Here is a 22,357-nt window from a genome sequence, read left to right as displayed (position 1 = left end):
GAGGGGACTCAGGGGACACTTATATGGCAAACATTCAATGCCAGTATGCAATTAACAAGGACAGACAGTACATAAACAAAGGTATAGGCTTTCCCATCTTTTTTCCATCTCCAGCATTTGGAGGCTGTTTTTGACTCTGGCCACAGGGAGGTGCTGTTGCTCCATCCTTAGACGTCCTCCAAATTGATTTGCCGGCATGTCCTCATGGGTGCCTTTTTATTACCTCCCTGCTATTTATCCACCCCCTTTGCTGTTTTCAATCTGCTTGCTGAGCAGAAGCTGGGCTGACGGTGGGAGCTCACCCAGACCCGGGCTTGAACTGCCAACCTTTGGATCAGCAAGATTTTCTGTAGCAGGCAGTTTAACCAGCTGTGCTAAAGCCCTGCCCAGCAAGATGTTCACTTCCTCAACACAATGCAAAATTCAGCTCTTCCTTTTTTCCCCTTACATTCCTCCCTTCCCCTCATATTTTCCTTCCTTTCCTTTATTTCCCTTCTTTTTCTCTTTCTTTCTTTCTTTTCTCCCTGCCCCTCATATCTTTCCCCCCATTTTTCTTCTCTCCTTAATTTTAATTTCTTTCCCCTCCCTTTCTCTCTTCTCCTTTCCTTTCTTTCCCTTCTCACTTTCTTTCTTTCTTTTTCTTTCTTTCTTCCCGCCCCCTCATACACATGTCACCTTTCTTTCCCAGTGTCTTCACAAAGGGCCACTTCACCTAGGAACAGCATTTACAGCACAAACATTGGCTTTATTTGTATATAGAAGAAACCTTTCAATTGAAACACTAACTTTTTATAGAGAGTCCTTGTGGCGTCACCCCCCTGGGACTGTCAATTATTATTATTATTATTATTATTATTATTATTATTATTATCATCATCTTTATTTGTACCCCGCTAGCATCTCCCGAAGGACTCGATGCGGCTTACAAAGGCCAAGGCCTCAAAACACAACATAACAATACAAAACCTAAAGCAAATTAAAAACAATTAAAGCAATATTAGACAACAAGCAATAAACAATACATCAAGACACAATAAAACTGGGCCAGGCCAGAGTAATGGGTACAGGATTAAAAGTGCTGATGTGACAGGTGATATGTAAGGATTAGGGTAAGTGCAGTGTGCAGTGTGCACACCCAGTGTGGTCTCCACTCTATGCACCCACCTTCTGAAACTATTGTTAGGATGGAATCAAGGGGAGAAATGGAGCTTAAATACTATGGGATTGAAGAACCACCTGTAAATTGGACCACTGGATTCTCCCGATGCACCGCGGCGCATTTCTCCAGGCCTGCTTTGCTGCAAAGACGAGTTCGTCTCCGGTTAGCTGGTAAGTCCCGGTTGTCTCGATCTCTTTAGCCACTGCTTCCAGGCGAGCAAAGTGGTCTATTTTCAGCCTATGACCAAAAAAAGGGAAACAATTGTCGTACACCAGAGCAGGAACACCTCTTACCTTAAAAACCACAGCAGCATGGCAAAATCAGCAAGCAGTTTATTGAGGAATATATGTAGGCAAAGCAGTAAAATTAGTAAAAAGAGTAAAGTTCCAAAACATCAAATAGTCCATAAGCTTCAAGGGAAAACAAGATCCATATGTACAAAAATCCATTAAATGAGACACAGGGATCCAAGAAACAAGGCATAAGGAAAAATCCAATACATGAGTCTTGAGCTTGATGAAAAACTTGGTGCATGAAACTAAGAGCACTTGAAAGCATGACCATCATTAAATTCCAATGTTGACCCAACTGAGGCAGCTCTTTCCCATGAATCAATATAAAGCATTTCCAGATCCCAAAACTGAAAGGAAAGCATTTCTCTTGACCTTACCACCAGATTTTTATCTCTCTTTTCCTGTAAAAGAGGAAAAGAGACATCTTTGCTTCTGAACACCTTGTCTCTGTTTACAAAAGCCTTGCTTTCTATCTATGCTCTCTTGACTCTCATTAACTTCTGCGCCTGACAAATAATCTTCAGACAGTTGCTCTGAGAAAGACTGTGAAGGGCGTCTCCAGGGAATGTGACCTTGTGAATCTTCCTGAGAAAAGCTCAGGCCTCTCATCTGAGCTTAATTCAGGCCCAGGCAAACCTGCATCCCCATTGCCAACAGACCCAGGCCCAGCATCATGAACATCAGACACAAATACAGGCTGAACAGGCTGACATACAACAACCATAGTGAATTCTGGATCTGACATAATTTGCAAAAATATCACTCATTCTGTATCTGAAGGTGCATCCACATTGTACAATGGATGCAATTTCATTGTTCCCCTCCTGCTCTGAACAGAAGGGGGAAATACCGCAGGGGTGTTTTTGCAAATAACCTCTCTCCAGTTCTGAATTAGCTCTGTAAACAATCCAGGTGACTTTTTCCAACAAAAAAAAAAAAAGCCTGAGTTATTTCCAAATTCACCACCCACTCCATCCATTAATTCTAATGTGAGTAGCTCTTGAGTTGCAAGACTGACCATTCATCTCTCTCTCTCTCCGTATTACTTTGGCAGCTGTAGTTTTGTAGTCTTCTCTGTGCAAGAGAGGTGTTGCCTATCCAAACTACAACTCTCAGGACTCCATGTCAGCTAAGGTGGCATCAAGCTATATTCATTCTACAGTGCACACACATTCATAATCCAACGAGCTTCAAGTACACAATAAGGAAAGCTGTACATCCATGGTGCCACAGTGGTTTAAACCATTGAACTGTTGAATCTGCTGACCTAAAAGTTGGCAGTTCGAAGCCGCGGGTTGGGGTGAGCTCCCACTGTTAGCCCTAGCTCCTGCCAACCTAGCAGTTCGAAAACATGCAAATGTGAGTAGATCAATAGGTACTGCTTCGGTGGAAAGGCGCCCATGCAGCATGCCAAGAAGGTGTCTATAAACAGCAAGCTCTTCAGCTTGGAAATAGAGAAAGAGTGCTTCCTCATAGCCAGAGTTGAACACTGCCTCCATAAGCCAGAGATGAAAGGGGACCTTTGTTCTGTGTGTTTATGTGTCATTGTTATTCCACTGTATTAAAGGCTTTGAATGTTTGCCTATCTGTGTATGTTGCAATCTGCTCTGAGTCCCCTCGGAGAGATAGAGCGAAATATAAATAAAGTATTATTATTATTATTATTATTATTATTATTATTATTATTATTAGAAACACAACAAGATGTGTCCACAGCAGACACTCTGCTGCATGTTGTATTGGATCATACGTCGGACGCTTCCCAAGTGTCTAGGACTGTGTGATGTATCAGCGAATAATGTGTGCAGATCCCAGTAAGGTAGTCTTCTGCAGCTGGCAGATGGTAATTTCGTCAGTGCCGATTCTGTTTAAGTGCAGGCCAAGGTCTTTAGGCACTGCAACCACCACTGGGACCACCTTTACTGGCCAGAGTCTTTGCAGATTGATCTTTAAATCCTCGTATCGTGTCAGCTTTTCCAGTTGTTCCTCTTCGATCCTGCTGTCACCTGGGATTGCAACATCGACAATCCATACTTTGTTTTTTAACACGATTGTGAAGTCAGGAGTATTATGCTCCACAACTCTGACTGCCTGAATTTGGAAGTCCCAGAGGAGCTTGAAGTGTTCATTCTCTGTAACCTTTTCCGGCTTGTGATCCCACCAGTTCTTTGTTGTAGGCAGATGGCACAAGTTCTAATGAATAATCTGAGCAACGGTGTTATGCCTCTGCTTGTAGTTTGTCTGCGCGATCTTCTTGCAGCAGCTGAGGATGTGATCTAGTGTTTCATCTGCTTCCTTACAGAGTCTACACTTGGGATCGTTCCAATTGTGAGCTACAGCCATGTATTTTCCTTGTCCATTTGGCTCTGTTTTTCCCAAGAATTGCCCATGGAAAAAGAGCCTTATTTGGTCAGTTTTCTCTTCTGCTCTGCATTGTTTTTTTACAGTATTCCCTCTTTGTCTTTTTCACTTTAAGCAGTTTACTACTATTGACTTCCCTCAATGTTAGCTCTTGACTGCCTTTCATCTGCCATCATCTGTCAGGACATGTTTCTCTTCTTCTAATGTTTGTTTCACTCTCTCTGCCTCCTGATTTTCTGGGCAGGTAAAGTCTTTCAACATCACTACGCGGGTGTCATGAGTAGTGGATTGTCATCAGTTTTCTTGTTTTTCTGTCCAGAACCTCCAGCTCTGCTTGTGTCCAGTTCACAATTCCAGCTGTGTATCTAATGACGGGGATGGCCCAGGTGTTGAGAGCCTTGATCATATTTCCGCCATTTAATTTGCTCTTCAAAAGCTTTCTGACTCTCTGGATGTATTTTTTGCTGACCACATTTTTCACATGCCCATGCTTGATATTGTCCAACTGTAGTATGCCAAGATATTTATAGGTTATTATTATTATTACTGCTACTATTATTATTAGACATCCCTGACATTATAGCAAAAAAAAATTGTCTTACTCTTTGGATGAACCGTAGAACAGATTGATAAACTCAGTCGCTTGGTGCAATAATTTGTCTTTAGGGACGGGTTCGTCTCGGGGACCTCTGACCAAAGCTGGGCTGTTCATGAGAGACCCTTGACACACGCTGGACCGGCAGCTCAGCACCTGGGAAGAAACAACATCACAACAATGTCCCCATATACCCGATTTCCATTCCCTGAATGCTATGCGGGCCAATGTCAAAATATACCCTGAAACTATCCATGCTATGGGGGCTGCAGTAGCACAGCGGGTTCAACCTCTAGCTGCAGAAAAAAATGCTGACTGGAAGGTTGACAGTTTCAAGCCTCAGGTCGGGGTTTGCTCCCGCTGTTAGCCTTAGCTCCTTCCAATCTAGTAGTTCGAAAACATGCAATGTGAGTAGATCAATAGGTATCACCTTGGCAGGAAGCTAAAAGGCACCCATGCAGTCATGCCAGCAAACACGACCAGGACAAAAGAAAAAATGGAACAAGAGCACCTCCTCATGTCCAGAGTTGAGCATTGCCTCCAGATGCTGGAGATGGAAAAGGAAGCCTTTGCCTTTGTTTGTGTACTGCATGTCATTGTTGTTACTGTATAAAAGGCACTGAATGTTTGCTTCTATATGTGTATACTGTAATCCGCTCTAAGTCCCTTCAGGGAGATAGAGCAGAATATAAACAAAGTGTATTATTATTATTATTCCTTTGTCTGCTTACCTCTTTTGCCTCGCAGTGCAGTGTGTCTTGGAGTGTCATTCCATGTTCCCAGTTTTTAATTTTCAAGTTCCTCAGGCATCTGGAGGCTTGCTTGTTACTGTTCGGGAGACATTTCTGGGCAGAGAAAGGAACCAGAAGAACGACGAAAATATCACTTAATTTTAAAGATATGATTCTTGGCCTGCCTGTGAAGAAATACAGGAATTCTCTCATTTCATCTTCACAAGAACCTTGCATCCTCGATATCCGCTGGCAGCCAAATCGAAGTCAAAGTGCACCCATTCTAGATGCACCCTTGGATTTCAATAAAACATATATGCTTATTTATTTCTTTATTTATTTACAGTATTTATATTCCACCCTTCTCATCCCAAAGGGGACTTGGGGCTGCTCACAGAACAAATATACGGCAAGCATTCAATGCCGTTACATACTGACAAGACAGACAAATGTATATAGAAAGAGGTATACATAGGCTTTACCATCTTTGGCATCTTGGAGGCTTGTGCTTGTTCTGCCCATTGGGGGGGAGGGTGCTGTCATTCCATCTTCCCTGCTGAAGAGCTTTGTTAGTAAACTTCCTCCTTGACCTAATCGCCGGCACTTTTCTGGCATTTCCTTATGGGTGCCTTAAATACCTCCCCGCTTTAAAGAGAGCTACATGCCTGGTTTCCTGCTACACGGCAGTGATACCAACTTCTCCCATGAAAATTCCCTGCGAGAGCTACGTGCCTTGTAGTCTTACTTTCTAGGTAACCCTCGTACACCATGAACTTTGCACTTGGAAGGAAACAAAATGAAGACACCTCATCTCTAACCTTAACCCAATATCAGTTGATGAGCTACTGCACAAGCCTCCAAGATGCCGAAGATGGTAAAGCCTATGTAAATGGTAAAGCCAACTTGCACTGCTCATTCACTTCTGTGTGTTTCCCACTACATGGCACTGATACCAACTTCTCCCGCGAAAATTCCCTGCGAGAGCTACATGCCTTGTAACCTTACTTTCTAGATATCCCTTGTACAGCGTAAACATACCAGATTCATGGAAAGCAGCAATAATTTCCATAATACACAAAGAAAACACAAACAGCACATCGGTAAAAAATTATAGACCTATGTCTCTACTCAATGTAGATTATAAGATATTTACAGGTGTACTGGCCTCAAAACTAAAGGAACTATTAAACACTAAGATAACCAAGCAGGATTTCTCTCAAAGCGCCAACTAAGAGACAACATAAGAACAGTTATAAATATTATCGATTATGAAAAAAACAACCAGAAAGAAATTGCTCTAATGTTCCTGGATGCCAAAAAGGCATTTGATAATGTAAATTGGAATTACATCATTGCAAGAGAAATGGATATAGGTCACTATTATCTGAATGCAATTGAATCAATATATAATGACCAAATAGCAAAAATTACAATAAATGAGCAACAATCAATACCTATCCAAAAAGGAGCAAGGCAAGATTGTCCCCTTTCCCCGTTACTTTTTATTTTAACCCTCGAGACTTTATTAAAGAATATAAGGAAGAACATTGAACTAATAGACCTCAGAACTAAAAGGCATACATTCAAAACCTGTGCATTCATGGATGATATAGTGTGTTTTATAGAAGATCCTCTAACCCATACGAATAAATGGCTGCAAGAGATAGAGAAGTTTGGAGAGATGGCCGGATTTAAAATAAATAGAGATAAAACACAAATTACTACTAAGAATATTTGTGAAAAGAAAAACTTCAGGATAAAACAGGAATTAAAGTAGTCACAAAGGTAAAATATTTAGGAGTAATAATTTCATCCAATAATATGCACTCAACGAAAAATAACTATGAAAAAAATGGTTAGAAATAAAAAGAAAATTAAAGACGTGGGAACATTTGAACCTCTCTCTGCTGGGAGGAATAGCAGCGATTAAAATGAATATCCTACTAGATATCCTATTTATATTCCAGACACTCCCGGTACTAAGATCTAGAACAACCTTACAAAATTGGCAAAAAGAGATAGTCAAATTTATATGGAAAGGCAAAAAACATAGAATTAGTTCTAAAAATGTAATTGATGATAAGAAAAGGGAAGGCCTAGGCCTACCAGAGCTCCAATTGTATTACGACACAGCCACTCTGAGTTGGTTACGAGACTGGGCAACATTGGAAAAAAAGAAAACACTGGCTTTAGAAGACTTTGATATTGCTCAGGGATGGCATGCCTACTTATAAAGAGGAAAGGCAAAAAAAGAAAAAAATTAGAAATTATCCGATACGTGCAGCCTTTATCCAGACTTGGGATAAATATAAAGAAAAAGTATTTATTTATTTACTTACTTCATTTATATACTGCTTTTCTCAGCCCTTAGGCGACTCAAAGCGGTTAACAGCAGCAATTTCAATGCACACATTACAAAACCATTAGAACATTTAAAAACAATAGCATAACAACAATTAAATATCAATATATCAAAACACACCACTGTGGTTCTCCCCAAATGAAGCCTATCATTGGAGAGAACTTTCCAGAGAGAAATGGCTGACTTATAACCAATTATTAAAGATAAAAAAGCAAGGGGTGTCACTCAAATCACAAGAAGAATTAACATCAATAGACCCAACCATTTCATGGTTTCAATATCACCAAATAAAAGAAAACTTTAATATAGATAACAAAATTGGCTTTGAAACGAAAGACACATTCTGGGATAAATTATTAAAAACAGACACAAAACTAATACAAAATATATCATCCATTACTAATATGGACCATCGAAACTGAACAAGTAAAAGGCAATATGATAAACTGGTCAAGAGATATAGGCCGCTCCATACTCTTGGGAGATTGGAAAGAGATCTGGCTAAAGAAATTAAGACACACTTATGCAACAGACCTCAAAGAGAGCTGGCATAAAAAAATTTCATAGATGGTACTTAACAGCAGAAATACTGGCAAAAATTAGTAAAAACAAAAGACGAGTGTTGGAAGTGCAAAAAAGACAAAGGTAACTTTATCCACATGTGGTGTAAATGCAGGAAAATAAAAAACTTTTGGCACCAAATACATAAAAAGATAGAGCAGATTCTAAACATAAAATTTAACCCAAAATCAGAAATATTACTATTGGGGATAGTGGACTTAAAAATGGAAAAGAATATCGATGTTTTTTACCTAATAACAGCAGCAAGAATGACTCTAGCCAAAGTATGGAGAAGCAAGGAAATACCCACAGTGGAGCAGTGGATGATAAAGATAATGGACATAATAAATATGGACATACTGACTCAAAAATATTCGCACAATACAATAAAACCTCAAAGAACAGATTGGGAAATATTTCTGGAATTCGTGAGAGAAGAAAACAAAGAAATATATAGCAGAAATTTGTAATCAAAACTCAAAGGAAGTATCAATATGAAAATGACGACAAAAACAAGTAAAGACAGGAGAAAACACACACACACACATATATATATACACACACACACATATATATACACATACACACACATTTTGTGTGTGTGTGTGTGTAGATAGATAGATAGATAGATAGATTTAAAAAATCAGACAGTCGGGTCATCCTGGGGGCTCCTGGAAGCACCTCACCCACCCCCTCCACGCCCCTCTTCCTCCTTTTTTCTTTTTTTCTTTTTCTTCTCCTTTTCCTTCCCCCTTTTCCCTCCCCCTACTTCCCACACCTTCATTTCCTTACTTTTCCTAATTTCTTCCACAGAGAAATCCATTGTTCCCATTCTTTTTATGTAAATAACATGAAAACAATAAAAATATTATTTAAAAAAGTAAACTTTGCACTTGGAGGGAAACTGTGCTGTCGCGCGCTGAGCTCCTATAAAAGACTATAAACAGGACTTAATTTCTGTGAGCCCAACGGGACGCCGGGGTTGCCTCAGAGAGAGGTTTTTTGGGATTTTCCTGAAAAGATAGGCTTCAAAGTCTTTAAAGATGCAACAAAACCTTTATTACTGAACAAATAACAAGGCTTCAACGATTAGATTAAAAGTTTTCTTAATAAACTGTTGGCTTTCTCGATCTTGCCCCCAAGGGCAGGCAACTGTTCCTTCACTGTTGGGAAAATCCCCGACCTCTACCCTGGGCAATCTGTCTTCTCTTCTGTTGGCGTGGGGCCCCTACATCCGGTCCAATCTGCTTTATGCTTGCCGCGAAGGGCCCTTACCGAACAGAGACCTTTGCAGAACTTCCAGGAGGAGGAAGATGTTCACTTCCCAGTGATGGCTCGCTGAAGCGCTGTGGGACTGCATCCCTAGCAAGAGAGCTGAGAGGCTGTAAATTCCTCAGCAAACTGTAAAGTCCCCAGCAAAAGCTGTGCTGAGACTCTATATCCCTGGCCAAGCTATGGGGCTATTTCTCCCCGGCCAAGCTGTAAATGATGAAGCCTTTTACAGGAGGTCCTGGTTTAAGTCCTGTAAGAAAGACTTCTCTGTGTGGACTGACCTAAAATGGCTCCTATTCCCTCCAAAACCCAAAAAGGAGGCGGAACAAGGGAACCTAATGATAATTGACAGGTCATTGACCCAATAACTGCAAAGTAAGGAAAGCCATCTAACTGCAAATGCATAGAACTTTAAAGAAAACATGCAACACTCAACAAATAGCAAGACAAGCTGGAGCTCCTGGTACGGCCGTACCGGAACAGAAACAGAAAGAAGACGCTCATCTCTAACCTTCACCACAACGCTGTGGCTTCCTGCTATACAGCAGTGATACCAGCTTCTCCAGAAAAAATTCCCCACAAGAGCTGTGTGCCTTGTAACCTTACTATCCGGATATCCCTCGTACAGCACGAACTTTGCATTTGTAGGGAAACAGAATGAGGAAGCTCATCTCTAACCTTCACCACAATGCCAGTTGATGAGCAACTGACGACTGGCACTGCTCATTCGCTTCCACTAGTTTCCCGTTACACGGCAGTGATACCAACTTCTCCCATGAAAATTCACTGTGAGAGCTACGTGCCTTGTAGCGTTACTTTCTGGATATCCCTCATACAGCGTAAACTTCGCACTTGGAGGGAAACAGAAGGAAGACGCTCCTCTCTAACCTTCACCACAACGCCAGTCGATGAGTGACTGATGACTGGCACCGCCCATTCACTTCCGCTGGCTTCCCGCTGCAGTGATAACAACTTCTCCTGCAAAAAATTCCCCGCAAGACCTATGTGCCTTGTAACCTTACTTTCCGGGTGACCCTTGTATGTACAAGTGTGGAAATAATTGTTGCATTCAGCTCCATTGATTAAATCATCCAATCCCAAACCCAGACTCACTTCTCTTGCTGTTGCAGCGGCTATGATCACATCCGGTTTGGAGCTTGGTATGGTTCCATCTTGTTTGGCCAAGCTGGAAGACAAAGGAGAGACTAAACAATGCCAACCAAAGTGACACTCCAGTTGAAATGCGATGGGAGCTGCTATCTGGTGAGAGAGATCTTGACAAATTATAACTTTCAGGATTCCATAGCACTGAGCCACGACAGTCCAAGTGGCATCAAACTGCATTAATTCCACAATTAATTGAAAGATCTCTCCAGCTACTGTAAAGATAACCAGCTGAAGCCTAACCCTGCCAAGACACAAGTGTGTGCTTTCCACCTATGCAACCGGGAAACCAACAGGAAATTGAAAGTCACCTTGGGAGGTCAAGAGCTTTAACATTGTTTCCATCCTAAATATCTCGGTGTCACCTTAGATCGAACACTAGCATATAGGAAACACTGCATGAACACCAACCACAAAGTTAGCTGCACGCAATAACATCCTGCAGGAACTTACTAGCAGCACATGGGGTGCAGACCCAAAATTAGTAAGAACATCAGCTTTCACCTTGTCTTACTCAACTGCCGAGTATGACTGCCCTGTTTGGCAGAGGTCTGCCCATGCAAAGCAGGTGAACATAGCATCGAATGAAACATGCAGAATAATCACAGGATGCCTTAAACCTACACCTGTTGATAAACTCTACAAGCTAGCTAGCATTGCTCCTGGGGCAAACAAGGAATGGGCAACTTGGAAGTCCCTGAACAGACTCAGAAGCGGAGTGAGCAGATCAAAAGACAACCTGGTAAAATGGCATGACCTAAAAGAATCCCACACCTTGTGTGACTGTGGAGCAGAACAGACAACTCCGCATCTGTATGCTTGTCCACTATGCCCTGCCTCATGTACAGAGGAAGAATTGTTGGAGGTTACAGACAATACCTTTGCTGTTGCCCGTTTTTGGTCAAAAGATATTTAGCCACCTGCGCTCCTATTTTTATCAGTTTTATAATAATGTATGCAATGCTTTTGATACAAAATAAATAAATTCAACAATGGGTTGTTGTAGGTTTTTTCGAGCTATATGGTCATGTTCTAGAGGCATTCTCTCCTGACGTTTCGCCTGCATCTATGGGAAGCATCCTCAGAGGTAGTGAGGTGTGGTGAGGTATTCAACAATGTGGATTAACATTTACCTTTCTGGGCTTTATTGCCAGTCTTGCTCGGTCCCAACTAAATAAATGCTTTGGGTAAACCTCCCTTCTCCACCTCACCTGCAGACATGCTGGGTGGCTTTTTCCATATTGTTGTTGATATCCTTATCGTCTTGGAACTTGTTCTTGCAGATCGGAGGCTTAAAGAATAAAGGCCAAGGGCACATCATTTTCTGCATATTAGGCAGAGGGATTCTGGGCACCTCTCAGATCCTCTCTGGAGAAAGATAGTGGAGGGAATGACATTAGCAGAGTGAAGGAGACAATTGTTTTGTAGAGCGGGCACATCTACGCTATAGAATTAGTACAATTTGACCCCACTTAAACTGCCATAGCTCAATGCTATGGAGTGTTGGGAATTGTAGTTTGGCAAATTCTCCTGCCTCACCAAACGACATCTCCCCTAACCCCATAGCAAAGAGCCCAGGTGGTCAAAGTGGTGTCAAACTGTGTTAATTCTCATATGTAGATGCATCTCTTGGCAAAACATGCTCAAAAGCATTCTTTGGCGTTTTTCCACAACATCAAAACGAGATGTTTCTTTCATCTTCTGATCATGAACATCTGAAAACAGAACAAAAAAAAAAAGATGCCCCGTCATACAATGCGGTGATTATGACTCAGCCAAAGGTCTGAATTCTTTCAACATAAAACAGTGAGACTTTCAAAACCTTTACTACACACCTCCTGGGAAGTAAACCCTTATCTTTCCAAACGACAGCTCCCAGGATCCCATAGTATTGAGCCATGGATAGTGAAAGTGGTGTCAAACTGCATTAACTCTCAAGTGCAGATGCACCCTATGCTCTATATGGTTCACCAAGTGAGAACTGAGAATTCCATTCCGTTAATAGGTTGCTGTGAGTTTTCCAGGCTGTATGGCCACTTTCCAGAAGCATTCTCTCCTGACGTTTCACCCACATTTATGGCAGGCATCCTCAGGGGTTGTGAGGTCTGTTCAAAACTTGCCAAGTGAGTGTTATATGTCTGTGGAATAATGTCCAAGATGGAAGAAAGAACTCTTGTCTGCTTGAAGCAAGTGTGACTGTTGCAGGTGGCCACCTTAATTAGCGTTGAATAGCCTTGCAGCTTCAAAGCCTGGCTGCTTCTTGCCTGGGGAAATCCTTTGTTTTATACATCCACAGGTATATAAACCTCCCTGGCCTCATTTCCAACAGACTGGCTTGTGCCAGAGTCTTTGCAGTTCAATCTTTAAATCCTCATATTGTGTCTGTTTTTCCAGTTGTTTCTCTTCAATCCTGCTGTCACCTGGGATTGCAACATCGACAATCCATACTTTGTTTTTTAACACTATTATTATTATTATTATTATTATTATTATTATTATTATTTTCCAGACAGTCGGTTTGCTTCAAGCGGATCTGAAATACAGTTTTTCAATTGATGTTTCCATCCCTAGGATTTGTTAGCATATTTTCTGCCTGAGTTAGAAGTATTCAGATACGATCCGGATAGACAAATTGCTCTGCACACTTACCTGGGAGGACGTCCCATTGAGCCGAGTTGAACTCAGTTCTGAATTGACATACCTCTGATTTCCCAAAAAAAAGGCCTCCGTATTCTCAGCAGAAGAGTTGAAACTTTCCAATTCGGTGTCTCCTGGGTGGGAATAAAACACACATGGGCTTTTTTTAGTCTCTGCTGCATCCCCATCAGGACGTTGCCTTGGACTGGACGGAATGGCTGCAAGATCTTTCTGCAATTTGCAGTGCCAGATTTCACATGCTGCCTCCTGATACGTCTCTGTCTCCCTCTCCAGCACTCACCCAGATAAGACATTCTTTGCTCTCTTGACTGTGAGAAACACATGCCAAATCTTTACAGAGACCAGACGGAGAAGATCTGTCTCCCGAGGGGACTGGACAAGTGGCCCTTTGACCCCAAATCCTCTTACCTGGAGTGCTAAACAACGTCTCTCTCTTTCCCATCAAGCTTTCCGAAACTCAGCCCTTAATGTCAGTGGCCTTTGGGAAGCCGGAGCATTTTGTACCTTTTCCCACTATGCAAATGAGGCAGGGGGGCAAAGGGTGGCTAGGGCCAAAAAAGCAAGTGAGAAGGAAGAAATAATGGGAAATCCCATATGTGAGAGCAGCAGACAGCACTGATTTCACAATTAGCTAATGGGACGTGTAAAGTATCCACCCAGTGGGTGAGTATCGCCGCCTCACCGGCTCATCCTCCTCACTATTTTTCTTCCAAAATGAATAAATCAGGAAATACATTACTCGAGGCTGCTATTTTGGGATCTGCCCGATGACCAAAGCTACATTGCATGGCATCCTTCCTGCCCTTTCACAGAAAACACAAGAAGGGGTAGTCCCAAAGGAAGCAGAGCCAAAACAAGACCAATGAAAAACAGGTCACCAGCACATTTGGAGTATCTCTTTGAAGCAGTGTATATACTCATGTAAGTTGACCCCATATATAAATCAGACCCATGTATAAGTCAGATATATGTATAAGTATACGTCAATCTCATGTATAAATTGGACTTATGCATTAATCAATCCCATGAATAAGTTGACTCATGTTTGTCAGACTCATGCATAAGTCAGACTCATGTATAAGCCAATCCCATGTATAAGTTGACCTACATATACGTTGACCCATGTATAAGTCAAGGACAGATTTGGGGACCAAAATTATGGATTTGTTTATGGATATACATTCTGTGGAGGGGAAAGCACCAATGCCAACTTTGATTGTGTCTTCCTGCATGGAAGAATGGGATTGAACTGGATGGCCCTTGTGGTCTCTTCCAGCTCTGTAATTCTATGAGTCTATGCTTCTGTGATTCTATGATTCTGTGATTCTGTGATTCTATGATTCTGTAATCCTATGATTCTCTGATTCTGTGAGTCTATGATTCTGCGATTCTGGAATTCCATGATTATGTGATTCTATAATTTTGTGATTATGTAATTTCATGAGTCTAATGCCATTATTCTGTGATTCTGTGATTTCGTGAGTCTGATTCTGTGATTCCATGATTCTGTAATGCTATGATTCCTTGATTCTATGGGTCTGTGAATCCGTGATTCTGTGATTCTATAATTTTGTGATTCTGTGATTCCTGATTCTGTGAGTCTGTGATTCCGTGATTCCATGATTTTGTGATTATGTGATTCTATAATTTTGTGATTAGATAATAATAATAATAATCATCATCATCATCATCATCATCTTTATTTGTACCCCGCCACCATCTCCCCAAAGGGGACTCGGAGCGGCTTACATGGGGCCAAGCCCGAACAAAAATTACAATATAACAATACCAATTACAATCAAATAAACAACATAACAATAACATCTAAGCATATAAAACAATATACACAAAACATAAGAACTAAGCATAATGGCAGACAAACAAAGGGCAGGCCGCATGATTTAAAAACTCTGGGTGAGATAACGGGGGGAGAACTAATTGTAAGACCAAACTCATAGAGAGATAGGAAATTAAGCAAACCTTTGTGTTGGGCAGGGGGGGGGGGACTCCTGGGACAAGAACATTGGAGGAGCACTAGCATAAAATTATGTGGCTACTCTTTGAAATGATTCCATGGGTCTGATTCCATGTTTCTGTTATTCTAGAATTTTGGGGTTCTGTGATTCTGTGAACTCAGAGGGAGCCTTGGCAACTGCCATTTTCCCCATCTCCACATTCAAAAACACCACAAGTGGGCCCAGGGGTGCTTAAACATGAGCATATAAGGCACTTAGTGGTGGTTGGATGCCTTTCAAATAGTTTCCAACTGATGCCAACCCAATGGGAAACCTGTTAAAGGGTTTCCTTGGCATGTTATTGAAGAGAGGAATAACTAGCTGAGTCAACTGGTAAGGACAATGTTCATACCTTCTTCTTACATGCAAGAGCAAATACCGTAGTCTTGCTTATCCGACATAAATGGGTCGGCAGAACATTGGCTAAACAAAAATGTCAGATAATACGGATTCTCCTACTGTTATTTGTGCAATGCGGTGCTAGACACCTAGAATACTAACAACAGGGACTCAAAGATTTAAGGCAAGGCAACACCTCGGGGCTAGAGCTGCCCAGCAGGAAGTCCCCGGATGCAGAAGAGGAGGGTGGAAATCAGAGGGAAGGAGGGAAGACGCTTTTGTTTCTGGTCCTGCTTCTTTCCCCCATTTCCTCACTCTTCCTCCTTCTCCTTGTCTTGCCTTTTTCACTTATTAGGAATGGAGAGAGAGTTGGGAGGGAAAATGCTGGAGGAAAAGAGGGTGTTTGATAAGAACATCGGATAAGACAGATAAGCGGTTCAGATAAGCAAGGCTCTACTGTGTGTCTTTACTCAATTTGAGTAAGCTGAGGACAAAGGTAGAGAAGGAGAGAGAAAAAGTGAAAAGTCAGATGGAGATTGTCGCTGTCCGACTGGGAGAGTTGGAGGGTATGTTTCTTTATGTTGGCTCCACTTCTCCCCTTCCTGGACTCCCAGCAGCATCCAGTCTGCCTTGCAATCCCATGAGTGAAAGCTGGAAGCATTTGCACAGAAGCTCTGGGAGTCGTCCAAGGCATCTGATGAGCTATTGTGTAACAGGAACATTGACAGATCAGCTTTGAAAGAGAGAGAGAGAGAACAAGCAGAGGGGAGTAGTTACTAAAATTAGAATCAGACCCAAGTGTAGGGACAAAAATAATTGCAATGTTTCATAATGTTAAAGTCATTCTTCCCCCCGTTGCATATAAAATAATAGACACACGCACGACCACCTGTGGCAAAGGAAGGACTGCTTCCAGCCAAGGTGTTCCTTTTCTTTCCCTTGTTTTGTGCAGCTGTTGATGACACACCAACACTTTGTAGCTGAGACGTTGCCATGTATAGGGGTATATCATTCTCCACTAAAGCATGAATGCAGTCTGGAACTTCATGATAGCGACAGACTTTCAAAACTCGCTGTCTTTGGTCAAGCAGGAGCAAAAGAAGGCCAGCCCTTGCAAGAACAGCTGCCCTAGCCTTTGTTTTGCATCTCGGTCCAAAAGATGCTGCAGTTGCATATTGAGCTGCGATAGCCTGTGAAAGGTTTGCATTTGCCACCAGGAAATCTGAGAGACAGACAAAACAAAGGCAGTGTTAGTTGTGTTCAATCGTGATGTCAAGGGGCCAACCTTGAGATAAGGGCCTGCCAGAGAGGTCCATGTGCTTTGATTCAGACATTGAATGTGATAACCCTTTCCAGTGGTGTCAGGCAATGCTGTGTTGGGACCCACATTTCACAACTGACATTGCAGAACACACCAACAATGAGGCTAAGGAGGGAAGAAGGGAAGTAAGAAAGGGTGGAAGGACGGAGGGAGGGAAGGTGAGTGAAAAGAGAGAAGGAAGGAAAGACAAAAGGGAAGGAAGGAAGGAGAAGGAAGGAAAGAGAAGAAAGGAAAGAAGGGGAAGGAAGGAAAGAGAAGGGAGGGAGGGAGGGAGGGAGGGAGGGAGGGAGGGAGGGAGGGAAGGAAGGAAGGAAGGAAGGAAGGAGGAAGGGAAGGAAGGAAGGAAGGAAGGAGGGAAGGAAGGAAAGAAGGAGAAGAAAGGAAAAAGAAAGAAGGAAAGAAGGAAAGAATCAAAGAAGGAAGGAAAGAGAAGGAAGGGAAGGAAGGAGGGAAGGAAGGAAAGAAGGAGAAGGAGAAGGAAGGAAGGAAGGAGAAAAGGAAAAGGAAGGAAGGAAAGAAAAAGAAGGAAAGAAAGAGAAGGAAGAAAGAAAGAAAGAAAGGAAGAATGGAAGGACGCGGAGAAGGCGTTTGACAATATCAATTGGAACTTTCTTAAATTGTTGCTCTGAGAGATGGACATAGGATTTTTCTTTCAAAACTCAACTGAAGCAATTTATAAAAACCAACAAGCAAAGATAATAATTAATGGACAAGAAAGTAGGGAAATTGAGATAAAGAAGGGGACAAGACAAGGCTGCCCATTGTCACCGCTAATATTCATCCTAGCACTCGAAATATTATTAAATAAAATAAGAGAAAGAAACGAATTAAAAGGAGCAACAATAAAAGGAAGAATGCTCAATTATTACAAAATAATTATGTGAAGAAATGGAAGGAGATCAAAAATGATTTAGAGAAATGGAAAAATTTGAAATTATCACTACTGGGAAGAATTGCAAACATAAGCATGAATGTTCTGCCAAAGATGACTTTTTTATTTCAAAATCTCCCAATAATAAGGAATCAAAAAGGTATAAAAGAATGGAATAAAGATATTAAAAAGTTCATATGGCAAAACAAAAAACCCAGGATAAGCTTCAAAAATATGACGGATGAGAAGAAAAGAGGGGGTCTGGCGCTGCCAGATTTAGGTCTATACGCAGAAGCTTGCGCTCTAACATGGAGTGGATAAAATTAAAAAAATAAAAATTATTGAATTTGGAGGGATTTGACCTGAGAAGGGGTTGGCATACATACGTGTGGTATGGGAAAACAAAACTGGAAAAATAATGGAAACCATTTCATTAGAGCAGCTATTATAAAAACATGGGATAAATATAAAACAAGAATTTGTAACAAAACACCTCTATGGGTCTCTCCGTTAGAATCTTGCCAGAGAAGAATATTAGGGTGGATAACATGGCTTCACTATAAAGAAATAATAAAAAGAGAAGGGAAAGAAATGACTTTAAAAACGCAGCAAGAAATTAAAATACTATATCCAAACACGACCTGGTTCCAATTCAGAAAATTCAAGAACACTTTACTAAAGATAAGAAAGTAGGATTTATGACAGAGGAAAATAGTTGGGACAAAATAATGAAGATAGAAAAGAAAACAATATACATAATATACAAGAAGTTATTGGAATGGAGTACGGAAGAAGAAGGAGTTAAAGAATGTATGATAAAATGGGCAAGAAACATTGGAAGATCTATAGGATTGGATGATTGGGAATCTATTTGGAAGAAAAAGCTGAAATACACACGCGCATATGACCTGCAATAAAATTGGATGAAAATGTTCTATAGATGGTACATGACACCACTTAAACTAGGAAAATTTTATAAGAACTTATATTCAAAATGTTGGAAATGTGGAGAAGTGGAAGGTACATTTTATCACATGTGGTGGCAATGTAAGAAAGCAAGAAAATATTGGAAAGAAATACAAGAAAACGTGCAAAAAAAATAGAAAATTAACATTCCATTAAAACCCGAGATATTTTTATTGGGAATTTCAGATATAAATATGGAGAGCAATATAGACAAACTTTTATTTCTCTTCACAACAGCGACAAGAATTTGCTACGCTAGATTATGGAGAAAAAAGGAAACACCCACAATTGATGACTGGAAAAAGAAAATTAGGGACGTAAGAAATATGGATAAGCTAAGCTATTTGCAAAAATATAAAGGGACAATAGAAAAAGAGACAGATTGGACACTATTAAATAACTATCTAAAGTAGGAAAGGAAAAGTAAAATATATAGATTCTTAGACTCCCACTAATTATAAAAGAAAAGAAAAAGAATAAATGAGAAAAAGAAGAAAAGCTATAGAAGGAAAAGGAAGACACCTTCCGTGAAGATCCTTGGAAGTCAGACCGAAGAAAAAGTGAAAATGTATTATCTTTGTTTCTTATTGGGGGAGGGGGAGGGGAGGGAAGAGAAGGGAAGGGAGAAAGAGTAGTTTTCAAGCTAAACTGCACTTCCAAGAGGTTTCTGTACATACAATGAGGCTCAAAAACATATCACCCAAAACTTAAAGTGATCCTGTGCTTCTCCATCATCCCAGTTTGGCAGAGACTGCATTTACGCTATAGAATTAATCCAGTTTGACCCAGCTTTACCTGCCACAAAATCCTGGGAGGTGTAGGTTTGCAAAACATGGTTACTATTTGGAGAGAAGGAGAAATATTCCATAGCATTGTGTGGTTCAAATGGGGTCAAACTGCTATCATTCAACAGTGTATATGCACCCTATGGTGCTATGAAAGACATGGAGATGCCTGGAAACAAGTGTTTAAAAATCCCACTTTGCATTTCTGTGCAGAGGAATTTCCAAAACCTCTTTGCAATATGTGATGTGCAGATAAGAATGGCACAGAAACACTCAATTTTTTTCCAACAGGGAGAAAACGGGAAATTGTTCATCCTCAGTGGCAGGAATGAAACCGTGGGATTTTCACATTCTGTATTTGCACTGTGCCAATACAGCCAGATGTGTGGTTAACATCACAAGTTGGGAATTTGGCACAACTGTCCCCAATAATGAGTTGGCAGGGAGGTGCCCAAAGACAGGTTCCGAATGCCAACCAAAGTCTAAAACTCATGCCTTTTTTTCGTTTTTCCAGAAAGTGGAGAGACGTATCCAGAATGATATTTTCTTCTCCTGCAAGACGCTCACTCCGAGTTGAGTAAGATCTATAGAGGAAGAAAACTGAAGGTGCATCTACACTGTAGAATGAATGCAGTTTGACCCCACTTTCACCACCGGAAACAACACGAAGGCACACAACGACAGCAACAAAAGAAATAAGTGTCAGAATTGCCAAATTGGGCTTGGCAGAAAAACAAATTCCTATGAAATACCAGAGAATTTAGTGCAGGAGGAACGATGGTTTGTTAAATAACAGGGCAGCTATGTAGGTAGTATGAGGATATTTTCCTGTTTTGTTGCCTTTTCGTCGATATGTGCATACTGTGATGGCTGAGCAAGTTCTTTCAAGGTTCCAATGTAAATCTATATACATAATAAAAGTAATATGTATGTGTGTATGTGGCTGAGGTATCCACTTACACAAACAAGCTCCCACCTCCACAAACTGCTATAGCTCCCACTACTCAGGAGACACTAAAAGCCCTCCCTCCACTGATATTGCAGGTTATAGTGAGTACCGTAAACATGTCCAAGAGGCCTGCCCATGTCCTCCACAAACACCATCCTGCCCAACACCCAAGTGAAGACTTTCATACAGGGACAATTTCATCCTAGATTTCATGTGTTTCCTTTATCATAGGCATCACAAACTACAAATCCCATGATTCCACACTGGTTCAAGTGCAGTGAAACGGCATTCATTCTACAATGGAGATGCACTCAACAAGAGCTAGGAAACATCTGCCCAGAGCAATGCCATGTTGAGGAGATGGACCAAGGCTGTGACTCACTATTACTTTCCCAAATGGAAAAAAGGTGGTGGAAGGGACAGGAAGGGTTGAAAACGACTCTTGTTTATATAAGACGCCTTACTCATGAGGCCTTATGTAAGAGGTGGAAAATTCCAGGGTGGTTGCTCGATCATCAAGGTGGCGTTGGAGGTGAGGGCAAGCAGGGCATTAGGTAACCTTCAATGGGAACTAGCCTTGTGTCTCTTTCCAAATCATAGAACTCCAGTTGGAAGAGACCCCCAAAGGCCATCCAGTCCAAGCATTCTGCAATGCAGGAAGGCACAACATCTGGATAGATGACCTTATTGATATTATTTCGCCTCGCAATTGTCTTTCTCCTAGCCAGACAGATGTAACTGAGGCATATGGTGGATGTCTCATATTCTTGACAGGCCACCATCCTGTTGAAAAGGAAATTATCTTGGGAAGCTGCAAGGAACGTCTCAGGGCACAGCACCCTTGTCTGGGCAGTGAGTCACTCACTTTCCATCCGAATGGCCAGCAGCCTTGTTGAGAAATTGCACAATCCCCCCCCCCCCCCCCCCATCAAAAGTGAAAGCAATGTTGACACCGCATGCTGGGAAAGTCTACCACATGAGGGCATAAGTGCATCTGGTTGAATCCATTGGTGGGTCTATCAGATACGTGCAATGTAATCCAACAGACCTGCCTTGTTGTTGTTGTTTTGCTGTTGTTGTTGTTGTTGTTGTTGTTGTTGTTGTTGTACCCCTTGGATCCAATTGCATCCCACAAACCAACCCAGATGGACCCACATGGTTCAGTAACTTCTGGGATTATTATTGTTGTTGCTTATACCCCACATTTGAAATTGAATCCAGAAAAGACTGAGGGACTACTGATCAATTGTAAGGCTGAACAGGGCATAGGGTTACAGTCTGTGCTGGACGGGGTTACACTCCCCCTGAAGGCACAGGTTTGCAGCTTGGGAAGGATCCTGGACTCATCGTTGAGCCTGGAACCCCCTTGTTGCGTCAGCTCCACTGGCTGCCAGTTTGCTACCAAGCACAATTCTGTTGGGTTTCATCCCTTGTGTCATCAAGTCTCCAGTCCTCAATGAATAGATAGACAAGAGATAGGATTAGAGTGAGGGATTCCCCCCCCCCCCCGATTCCTATGCATGTTTATCCCAGAAGGGGCTTTGGCTTTACTCTTCTTGCTTGCCACGATCTCCTCTGCCTTTGAAGATGTAGCAGTCGAGTCTCTGTGAGGTATGAGGTACAATAGAGTCTCACTTATCTACCAAGCCGGCAGAATGTTGGATAAGCGAAAATAAGGAGAGATTAAGGAAAAGCCTATTAAACGTCAAATTGTGTTATGATTTTGCATATTAAGCACCAAAACATCATGTTTTACAACAAATCGACAGATTACTGTATTTACAAATTTAGCACCAAAACATTGCAATGTATTGAAAAAGCCATGGATCTGAGCAGGAGGCAGACTGGGTTGGATAATACAGAACACTGAATAAGCAGAGGTTGGATAAGAGAGTCTTTACTGTATTTTTATTGCCCTGGGTTTGGCCATGTGGTCATCCTCCATTATTGGCTCT

General features: G+C 41.4%; 1 protein-coding gene across 1 annotated transcript in view; it reads right to left on the bottom strand.

Annotated features, from left to right (window-relative positions):
* NOS2 (nitric oxide synthase 2) overlaps positions 1-11,834 on the bottom strand; it is a 42,640-nt gene extending 30,806 nt beyond the window's left edge. Inside the window, exons 1-5 of the mRNA XM_060757100.2 lie at positions 11,710-11,834; positions 10,448-10,520; positions 5,140-5,253; positions 4,416-4,564; positions 1,237-1,396 (exon numbers count right to left, since the gene is read on the bottom strand). Of these exons, the coding sequence (XP_060613083.2) occupies positions 1,237-1,396; positions 4,416-4,564; positions 5,140-5,253; positions 10,448-10,520; positions 11,710-11,828 (615 nt within the window). The 5' untranslated portion in view covers positions 11,829-11,834. The remainder of the gene's footprint in view (positions 1-1,236; positions 1,397-4,415; positions 4,565-5,139; positions 5,254-10,447; positions 10,521-11,709) is intronic.
* Positions 11,835-22,357: the final 10,523 nt, after the last annotated feature.

Source organism: Anolis sagrei, chromosome 11 (genome assembly GCF_037176765.1).
Source record: "Anolis sagrei isolate rAnoSag1 chromosome 11, rAnoSag1.mat, whole genome shotgun sequence".
NCBI lineage: Eukaryota > Metazoa > Chordata > Lepidosauria > Squamata > Dactyloidae > Anolis > Anolis sagrei.
This window is presented reverse-complemented; position numbering and strand designations above follow the sequence as displayed.